A 10,000-nucleotide genomic window follows, 5' to 3' on the forward strand; every position below is an offset into this window, starting at 1 on the left:
GGGAGGCAGAGCTTGTAGTGAGCTGAGATCCGGCCACTGCACTCCAGCCTGGGCGACAGAGCGAGACTCCATCTCAAAAAAAAAAAAGAAAAAAGGAAAGAAAAGAGAAAGAAAAAAAAAATTTTTTTTTTAATTTGTAGAACCCTGAGCCCGTGTAAGATCACCAAGGTGGTGGATATAGACAGAGAGAAGACCCTGGTGCTCTCTCTCCAAAAACAGCACAGAAGGGGTGGCCAGGGAGGTGGGTAGAAAACTGGAGAGGGGAGTCCTGGAAGCCACAATAAGGAAGAAGGAAGAGAAGAAGGGCTAGGTGTGTGTTCAGGCCCCTGCTTTCGCTCCCCTCCTTGCAGCAGGCCCTGGAGCACCTAGACCACCAGCTGAGGGAGAAGGTGAAGCAGCAGAACGCCCTGCGGTACCAGGTGGTGTTGCGGAAGAGGCGGCTGGAGGAGCTCCAGCTGCAGCACAGCCTGCGCCTTCTGGAGATGGCGGAGGCGCAAGACAGCCACACAGAGGTGGCGAAGGTAGGGGCGGGTGAGGCCTGCATGGCAGAGGGTCGTGTGGGAGGGACTGAGTGCGGAGGGCCCTCAGCCCAGCCCTGCTGCTCTCCAGACCATGCGGAACCTGGAGAACCGCCTGGAGAAGGCCCGGATGAAGGCGCAGGAGGCCGAGCACATTACCAGCGTGTACCTGCAGCTCAAGGCCTATCTAATGGTAGGGACTAGGAGGGCTCCGGTGAGATGGCAAGCAGGGAGGGCGGGCTTAGCTAGGGACAGCAGTCACAGGCCTGCCCCATCTTCCCAACCCCTCCCCACCACGCCCCAGGATGAGAGTCTTAACTTGGAGAACCGGCTGGACTCCATGGAGGCTGAGGTGGTGAGGACCAAACATGAGCTGGAGGCACTGCACTTGGTGAACCAAGAGGCCCTCAATGCCCGGGACATTGCCAAGGTGCCACCCCTTTTGCTCTCGGCCATCCTGCCCAGCTGCCACGGTCTCCCAGCTTGAGAATCTGACCTCAGCTGTCCCTGAGCTTCCCCAACACCCCCGCCCCCATCTGTCTCCCAGCACCCTGCGGCGGGCAGCGATAGTGCCAGCTGGTCTCCCTGCTCCCCTGCCTGCCCTCCAGAACCAGCTGCAGTACCTGGAGGAGACCTTGGTTCGAGAGCGCAAGAAGCGAGAACGCTACATAAGTGAGTGCAAGAAGCGTGCCGAGGAGAAGAAACTGGAGAACGAGCGCATGGAGCGCAAGGTGGGAGCACCCAGGGGTGCGCACCTGTGACTCCAGCCCTGCCCGGCACAAACCAGCCATGCCCTGGCTCTACCTCATCCTAGGCCTTCTCCCGCTTCCTAAGTTCCTCCTAACTCCGCCCCCTCTCTGACTCCACCCCTACTTAGTGCAAAGACTCCTCCCACATATCTGACCCCGCCTCTCCTGCCCTCCCTTCCTACGCGACAGCACCATTTTGGCTCTGACATGGCCTCCAGCCTTCCCCTTGCTCAGTGACTCCTACCCATCCTTTCCCAACTGACTAGACTGCCTGTCCTAAATCTGACCCTGCCTCTAACCCAACCCTTGCTTAAGGCCCCGCCCCCTCACTATTGGCCCCGCCCCTGCACCTGCCCTGAGGCTGCCACTCATCCAGCCCTCACCAAGGTTTTTTTTTTTTTTTGAGACGAAGTCTCACTCTGTCTCCTAGGCTGGAGCGCGGTGGCGCGATCTCGGCTCATGGCAAGCTCCGCTTCCCGGGTTCACGCCGTTCTCCTGCCTCAGCCTTCCCAGCAGCTGGGACTACAGGCGCCCGCCACCACGCCTGGCTCATTTTTTTTTGTATTTTTAGTAGAGACGGGTTTTCACCGTGTTAGCCAGGATGGTCTCGATTTCCTGACCTTGTGATCGGCCCGCCCGCCTCGGCCTCTTAAAGTGCTGGGATTACAGGCGTGGCCACCGCGCCCGGCCAAGGGTTTTTTGTATTTTTTTTTTTTGGTAGTTTTTTTTTGTGTGTGTGTGCATATATATACATATATACATATATGGTTTTTTTTTTTTTTTGAGACAGGATCTCGCTCTGTCGCTCAGACTAATTATAGCTCACTGCAGCCTCGACCTCCTGGGCTCAAGCGATCCTCTCACCTCAGCCTCCCAAGTAGCTGGGACTACAGGCGCCCTACCACGCCCTGCTAATTTTTGCATTTTTTTGTAGAGATGGGGTTTCCCCATGTTGCCCAAGCTGGTCGCGAACCCTTGGGTTCAAACGATCCTCCGGCCTCAGCCTCCTAAAGTACTGGAATGAAAGGCGTGAACCATAGCCACCACCACCGCGCTCGACCTTGTCCCACTTTCTGCCCAGGTGCCTTTATCTGGCCCCAAGCTTTTGCCCTCTCCCTTCCCTTCAGTTTGAGCCCTGTTCCCTCCCGGGCCCCAGTCTGGATCCCCCTCCCCAGCCTCTGCCCTACGCGCTGTCCACGGGCTGACCCTGGCTCTGACCTCAACCCACGAGCAGACGCACCGCGAGCACCTACTGCTACAGTCTGAGGACAGCACCCAGGACAGCCTGCATGCCAAGGAGGAGGAGCTGCGGCAGCGCTGGAGCACGTACCAGATGGAGGTGATCTTTGGCAAGGTCAAGGACGCCACTGGCATCGCCGAGACGCACGTGAGTTCTGCCCGCAGCCCTCCCCGCCGCGGGCCCCAGGGGTGCCCAGGCTGGTGAAACCGACACACCCTGCCTCCCCTCTCTGCCAGGTCAGTTCTTCAGCTCACAAACCTACTCCTTTCTTGAAAAGCATCCCTTCCCCCTCCAGCTACCATTCAGTTTTTCTGCTGCCCTTCACAGCAAAACCCCCAGGAACTGTCCACACTCGCTGTCATTTCTACACTCGCCTTCCGTTCTCTCTTGAACTGTGCTAATTCCTTTGCCATGCCAGCTCTAGGAGAACTGAGAGTTTCCTCTCTTGTTCTGTCTCCAGTGTCTGTAATGTAGTCTGTGACCCAGTAGACCACTCAGATCCTGGCAAGTGGGGTCCCTGCGCCGGGTCCCTCACTTTACAGCATCTTCTTTGCATTATTCTAAGACCAATGTGTCCCCTTTGGGTCCTGGTTCCCGCCAGTGAACACTGGACCCCAACCTTGTTTCTCCCCTCTGGGTGCTCGCCAACCTGCTGCTCCCCCCATGGGGCCGACCCCTGAGGAGTTCCTGGACTCCCACCTATTGGAGGACACCTGTGGGGTCATCTGGGGCACCGAGGCGCAGCCCCTTTCCAGATGTGGGCCTTGTGAGCAGATAGCTCTGAAGAAGGGAGGTATTTCCTGTGGGATCAGGCGAGATTCGCGGCCAGAAATTGATGGCACGTTGATTTTTGGAAAGAAGCTATGCTCGCCTGTCCAGCTGCCCCTGAATTTGAGCTGACTCAAATTCCTTATATAGGCCAGAAAGGGCCCCGCAAAAATGATATATCCAGGGCTGCTCACCCTTGAAGCCACCCTGAGTTCAACCCACACTGTCCCCATACATTGCTGTGCAAAAGGCGCCAGCTCAGGCCACCTATCCTGCGTGCGACAGGACGCAGGGTGGGGGAGAGGAGGTGGAGCGCCCCTGCGCCTCTCTAGGCCCTGGCTCTGACTGGGGCTGGGTGGCCCACAGTCGTTGGTGCGGCGGTTCGTGGCCCAGGGCGACACCTTCGCGCAGTTGGAGACGCTCAAGAGCGAGAATGAGCAGACATTGGTGAGGCTGAAGCAGGAGAAGCAACAACTTCAGCGGGAGCTGGAAGACCTCAAGTACTCGGGGGAGGCCACGCTGGTGAGGTGAGGCGCCAGGGCCCTGGGGAGGGCGGCGGGGCGGGCTGAGCCCCCGGGGTGACCTCCCGGCTCCCTGCAGCCAGCAGAAACTGCAAGCCGAGGCGCAGGAGCGTCTGGAGAAGGAGGAGCGGCGGCACGCCGAGGCCCAGGACCAGCTGGAGCGCGCCTTGCGGGCGATGCAAGTGGCCAAGGACAGCCTGGAGCACCTGGCCAGCAAGCTGGTCCACATCACTGTGGTAGGCCCCGCCCGGGGGAAGCCCCACCAGGCCCACACGGGACCAAAGAGGCGCAGCCACGAAGCGGGGGTTCCTGCCACACCCGCCTGCTCTGGAGAACCTAGCCTGCTACATCCTCTGTCCCGGACGTCAGAGTCCCCGCCCACAGGGGAAGCCCCACCCCATTCCTCAGAGTCCCCGCCCCAGCTCCCTGGGGAAGCTCTCACTCCCCAAGGAAGCCCAAGACTTCAGAGCCTCTGTGCCGTCTCAAGCTCCGGCTCCAAGGGAAAGAAGTCCCACCCTGTCCCCGAAAACCTCGGAGACCTATCTGCAATTCTGCAGCAGCCCGAGACAGAAGCCCTATCCTGCCCGCAGCAGAGGCCCATTTCTTCAGGAGGCCATCCCACAATGGTCTCCCTCGAATCCTTACTGTTCCCAAGAGGCCTCCCCGAAACCTTTTCATATAGAGCTAGAGTTCAGAGACCTCCGCATCACAGACCTGGCCTTGATCTAAGTCCCTGCCCACAATGGCTAGGATGGCCCCTGTAGGTGGGCCTTTACCTCCTAGGCCCAGCTCCCGAGAGAAAAGCCCCGCCCCTGGGTGGAGCCTTCCAATAGGCCCCACCCCTCTCGGCTGACCTGGCTCTACCTTGGCCACAGGAGGACGGCCGCTTCGCGGGAAAGGAGCTGGATCCCCAGGCAGATAACTATCTGCCAAGCCTGCTGGGCCTCGTGGAGGAAAAGCTGCTGAAACTGCAGGCGCAGCTCGGGAGCCACGACGTGCCGGAGATGCTGCGCCACATCGCTGACCGCGAGGTGCCCTGCAGCCCTGGGGCAGAGCTCCAGAGATCTAGGAGTAGTGGGGCTGGGTCGGAAAACCAGGGAACTGGGGGCTACTTCGAGAGACCAGAGTGCAAGCTGATCAGCCAGGAAGGGGTCTCGGGGACACAATGGGTGAGGTTTGACTAGCTAGGGATGAGCCCGAGCCACGAGGGAAGAAACCAGACGAGGTGCGAGCGGGTCCCGGGAGGCTAGAGGACGCGGCTGGGGGATCGGGATGGGGAGAGGCCTATGCAGGGCCCCAGAGACCAGGGGCGGACCTGAGTGATGAGGAGGTGAAGCTGGGTATCAAGGTGCCTGCTGAAGGAAGGATGGAAGTGGGCAATGGTCTCCAGTTGGAACCAGGGCATATCTCCGAATGGGGTAGGGAGGAGGGGGAACGTGATTTCTTGGTGGCCCCTGGCCCCTCCCACCTTCCTCTCTCACTTCCCATCCCTGCTTAGTTCCTCGCCAGCTTAGAGGGAAGGCTGCCGGAATACAACACCCGCATCACCCTGCCCCTTGCCACTCCCAAGGACAAGTTTTTTGGTCAGTATGGGTGGGGGGATGAAGGGGTGCAGTTAGGGCCCCAAGCTGGGGAGCAGGAGGTTGTCCCATACCCTGCTCAGGGCCAAGGTGGGGGTGGAGTGGGATGGTAAAGGGAAGGGGTGCCAGGGATGGGGACCTGGATCCCTCATCGCTCCCTGCTCATCCCCCCACCCCCCGTAGATGAAGAGACTGAGGAGGAGGACAATGAGGTAGTGACCCGCGCATCGCTAAAGATCCGTTCCCAGAAATTAATCGAAAGCCACAAGAAGCACCGTCGCTCTCGGAGGTCCTAGAGTCACCCTGACACCCACCTGGCGGCCCCCATCAGTGCTCCCGATCCATCCGGGTCTAGCGCAGGCCCCACGGGGCCCCTTCAAGGGCTGAACGCGGCCCGGACAGGGAGCTGAGGCGGCCAGCGGCGCCCGGAGGGGAGGAAGGGGCCGGGCCAGACGTTCCCACAGTAAATCTCCCCAGCTGGGTCTGCCCCGGCCTCAGAGTTGCGCAATAAAGGTTACTGACCATGCCCCTGGCATTCATTTCTTTTTGACCCTGCACCACCCAAGAGATGGCTGTCCCTGAAAACCCAGGGCCACAGACTCTGCCTCCTCCAACCTGGGTCGTGATGACTCCCATCAGCTGGTGACGCAGATGGAGCTTAAAAATGGGAGATGGCCGGATGTAGTGGTTTTGCGCCTGTAATCCCAGTATTTGGGGAGGCTGAATTGGGAGGATCACTTGAGTCCGGGAGCTTCAGGCTGCAGTGAGCTATGATCATGCTACTGCACTCCAGCCTGGGCCACAGAGCCAGACCCTGTCTCAATAAATAAAATAAGAGCGGGGTGCAGTGGCCCATACCTGTATTCCTAGCACTTTGGGAGGCTGAGCTGGGTGTATCGATTGAGCCCAAGGGTTCCAGAATAGCCTGGGCAACATGGTGAAAACCAGTCCAAAAAAAAAAAAAAAAAACCTGAGCATGGTGGCACGTGCCTGTAGTCCCAGCTACTTGGGAGACTGAGGCAGGAGAATAGATTGAACACAGGAGGCAGAGGTTGCAGTGAGCCAAGATCAAGCCACTGCACTCCAGCCTCAGCACCAGGAGTGAGACCCTGTCTCTAAAAAATAATAAGGCTGGGCACCATGGTTCACGCCTGTAATCCCAGCATTTCGGAAGGCTGAAACGGGTGAATTTCTTGAGGCTAGGATTTTGAGACCAGCCTGGCAAGCATGGCAAAACCCCGTCTCTACAAAAAATACAAAAATTAGCCAGGCATGGTGGCACACGTCTGTAATCCCAGCTACTTGGGAGGCTGAGGCAAGAGAATCGTTTGAACCTGGGAGACGGAGGTTGCAGTGAGCTGAGATCAAGCCACTGTACTCCAGCCTGGGTGACAGAACGAAACTCCATCCCAAAATAATAACAATAATAGTAAAAAGTGGAAGATGCCCTCACGCTTGGTCAAGCTAGCCTCTTTCACTGGAGGACAGAGGACTCTGGTCTGGGGACACTCACCTGCCCCCACACAGGAACTCCCCCACATCTGGGGGTACCAATGGGGATAGATGTGTGCTTTCTCCTGGGTACAGATTGATAGGCACCCAGCGGAAGAGCCAGGACCTCTCCTGGGCTGGCGCGGGGTCCAGCTGGAGGCACCCAGAAGCTGGGTCGGGCCTGCCCCGCCCAGCCCCAGCAGCTCGGCCGCCCCGCCCCTCTGGCCCCAGCGCCCGGCCACTGCCCGCCACCCGCCGGCCCTTCCGTTTCACTCAGTGGAGCCACTGAGAGGGACGGGTGCCGGCCATGGAGCGCACAGCAGGCAAAGAGCTGGCCCTGGTAAGAGGACAAGGGATCCCCGGACCCCGCATTCCTGGTGACCCGCAGGTCCAGAAACTCCAAGTGCCCTCCCGTCGGACGCTATCTGCTCCCATCTGAACTTGCCCTGGAGTCCCCTCCTGGGGACTCACGGCCCTTGACCCAGTGAAGCGACTACTTCCTCTTAGGGATAGGGGCGCGAGTCTCTGAGCGCAGTCGGCAGAAAGGGCTAGAGGCGGGTTCTATGAGGAGGGGCCCTGGGACATCCCCAAATGCTACCACATGTCCTCAGGACCTGGGAGGAGGGGACCCGCGGCTAGGAGGGTACTAGCCTGGGACCCCAGCCCGAGTCTCGCAGCTTCTGGCTGGGAAGGGGCGTGGGGATGGAGCAGCAAGACTCAGCCCGAGTCCAAGCCGCCAAGGAGGCTGAGGCCCCAGGACCTGCGCCCCTTTGGTGCCCTGAGTCCGCCTCTGCGTCTAGGCACCGCTGCAGGACTGGGGTGAAGAGACCGAGGACGGCGCGGTGTACAGTGTCTCCCTGCGGCGACAGCGCAGTCAGCGCTTGAGCCCGGCGGAGGGCACCGGGGGCAGCCAGGTGAGAAGGGGGTTTGGTGGGTGGCGCGGGGCCGGAAGCGACCAGGTGAGGGCGGAGCTGGAGAGCCGAGCACAGGCCGCCAGATGCAGTGGGTGGAAGGAAGGGAGGGGCTCAGAGGCGACCAGGTGAGGCGACCAGGTAGAAGGAGGCCTGGGGGCGGCCAGGTAAGTGGGGGAAGATCCAGGGAATTGGATGGGGCCGGGTGATGGCCGCGCAGTTCCCGAGAGGAGCCTGGGGACAACTTGGTAAGGACAGAACTGGACGACAGGGTTAGGAAAGGCAGGTTTAGAGAGCCGGGGCTGGAAGGTGGAAAGGGGTTGGTTTAGAAGTGGCTGGGTGAGGGCGGGTAGGGCAGCCAGTGAAGCGTGACAGGAGGGCTGAGGGAAGCCCAGAGTGAACAAGAGTGTATGTGTGGGGGCGGGGGGAGAGAGTAGGGGACAGGGCATGGGAGAGGGAGGGTTTCCAGGGCAGGTTGCAGGAGATATTTGTGGATGGGGAGGAATAGTAACTTCAAGTGGGCAGGGTGTGGGGCACACACCTGTAATCCCTGAGCTTTGAGAGACCAAGGCAGGAGGCCAGGAATTTGAGACCAGCCTGGACAGCACAGCAAGATTCTCTCTATATAAAAATAAAAATCAAAAAATTAGCTGTGCGTGGTGATGCCCAGCAGTGGCCCCAGCTACTCAGGAGGCTGGGGCAGGAGGACCACTTGAGTCTAGGAGTTGGAGGCTGCAGTGAGCTGTGATTGTGCCACTGCACCCCAGCCTGGGCAACAAAACAAGACCCTGTCTCTAAAAAAACCAAACCAAAACAATAACTCCAAGAAGCCGGGAGTCAGAGGAATCACATGCAAGAGTGGTGCTAGGGGCTGGGCATGGTGGCTCACGCCTGTAATCCTAGCACTTTGGGAGGCCAAGGCGGGTGGATCATGAGGTCAGGAGTTCAAGACCAACCTGGCCAAGATGGTGAAACACTGTCTCTACTAAAAATACAAAAAAATTAGCTGGGCGTGGTGGTGGGTGCCTGTAATCCCAGCTACTCGGGAAGCTGAGGCAGAGAATTACTTGAACCCAGGAGGCAGAGGTTTCAGTGAGCCAAGATCACGCCACTGCACTCCAGCCTAGGTGACAGAGCAAGATTCTGTCTAAAAAAAAAAAAAAAAAATAGTGGTGCTAAGGGCTGGGCACTGTGGTTCACGCCTGTAATCCCAGCCCTTTGGGAGACTTTGAGAGGCCAAGGTGGGCAGATTACTTGAGGTCAGGAGTTCGAGACCAGTCTGACCAACATGGTGAAACCCTGTCTATAAAAATTAGCTGGGCATGGTGGTGTGCGCCTGTAGTTTCAGCTACTTGGAGGCTGAGGCAGGAGGATTGCCTGAACCCAGGAGGCGGAAGTTGAAGTGACCCAAGATTGTGCCACTGCACTCCTGCCTGGGTAACAGAGTGAAAACTCTGTCTCAAAAAAAAAAAAAACAAAGCCAGGCGCGGTGGCTCACACCTGTAATCCCAGCACTTTGGGAGGCTGAGGCAGGCAGATCACAAGGTCAGGAGATCGACACCATCCTGGCTAACACAGTGAAAACCCGTCTCTACTGAAAATACAAAAATTAGCCGGGTGTGGTGGCAGATGCCTGTAGTCCCAGCTACTCAGGAGGCTGAAGGAGAATGGCGTGAACCTGGGAGGTGGAGCTTGCAGTGAGCCGCGATCGCACCACTGCACTCCAGCCTGGGCGACAGAGCGAGACTCCGTTTCAAAAAAAAAAAAAAAAAAGAAAAGAAAAAGAGTGATGATAGTGATGAATGTGATTAGAGAATTGGTGCTGCGAGGACCACTCCTGCTCTCTCATGGCCGCCTCTCCCCTCCTGCAGGCCCCCAGCCCCATTGCCAACACCTTCCTCCAGTATCGAACCAGCAAGGTGAGGGTGCTGAGGGCGGCGCGCCTGGAGCGGCTGGTGGGAGAGTTGGTGTCTGGAGACCATGAGCAGGACCCCAGCTTTGTGCCCGCCTTCCTGGCCACCTACCGGACCTTTGTTCCCACTGCCCATCTGCTGGGCTTTCTGCTGCCACCAATGCCGCCGCCCCCACCTCCTGGGTCAGTAGTGAACCAGAACCTCCATGTTCCCCACCCTAGACCCCCAATTGGGCACCCCCCTCCACCTCCTCAGGTGTGGAACCAGGAAACACCTCCGGAATCCAGAGCCCTCTTCCTAAGCCCCTCT

The 10,000-nt window shown here is 58.8% G+C and overlaps 2 protein-coding genes across 5 annotated transcripts in view; both read left to right on the forward strand.

The window, feature by feature from the left end:
- Window positions 1-5,902, forward strand: part of CCDC151 (coiled-coil domain containing 151) — a 28,934-nt gene extending 23,032 nt beyond the window's left edge. For 2 of the 3 annotated variants that reach the window (XM_011954795.1, XM_011954794.1), the window contains exons 4-13: window positions 354-521; window positions 610-711; window positions 823-948; window positions 1,127-1,249; window positions 2,502-2,654; window positions 3,642-3,802; window positions 3,876-4,032; window positions 4,672-4,827; window positions 5,295-5,379; window positions 5,560-5,902. In XM_011954795.1, the coding sequence (XP_011810185.1) occupies window positions 354-521; window positions 610-711; window positions 823-948; window positions 1,127-1,249; window positions 2,502-2,654; window positions 3,642-3,802; window positions 3,876-4,032; window positions 4,672-4,827; window positions 5,295-5,379; window positions 5,560-5,672 (1,344 nt within the window). In that variant the 3' untranslated portion in view covers window positions 5,673-5,902. The remainder of the gene's footprint in view (window positions 1-353; window positions 522-609; window positions 712-822; window positions 949-1,126; window positions 1,250-2,501; window positions 2,655-3,641; window positions 3,803-3,875; window positions 4,033-4,671; window positions 4,828-5,294; window positions 5,380-5,559) is intronic. The other variant, XM_011954796.1, reaches the window with a different exon arrangement.
- A 1,209-nt stretch (window positions 5,903-7,111) lies between these two features.
- Window positions 7,112-10,000, forward strand: part of RGL3 (ral guanine nucleotide dissociation stimulator-like 3) — a 26,345-nt gene continuing 23,456 nt past the window's right edge. For both annotated transcript variants that reach the window (XM_011954803.1, XM_011954802.1), the window contains exons 1-3: window positions 7,112-7,207; window positions 7,668-7,781; window positions 9,650-9,873. In XM_011954803.1, the coding sequence (XP_011810193.1) occupies window positions 7,175-7,207; window positions 7,668-7,781; window positions 9,650-9,873 (371 nt within the window). In that variant the 5' untranslated portion in view covers window positions 7,112-7,174. The remainder of the gene's footprint in view (window positions 7,208-7,667; window positions 7,782-9,649; window positions 9,874-10,000) is intronic.

This window comes from Colobus angolensis, unplaced genomic scaffold (assembly GCF_000951035.1).
Source record: "Colobus angolensis palliatus isolate OR3802 unplaced genomic scaffold, Cang.pa_1.0 Scaffold39, whole genome shotgun sequence".
Classification (NCBI taxonomy): Eukaryota; Metazoa; Chordata; class Mammalia; order Primates; family Cercopithecidae; genus Colobus; species Colobus angolensis.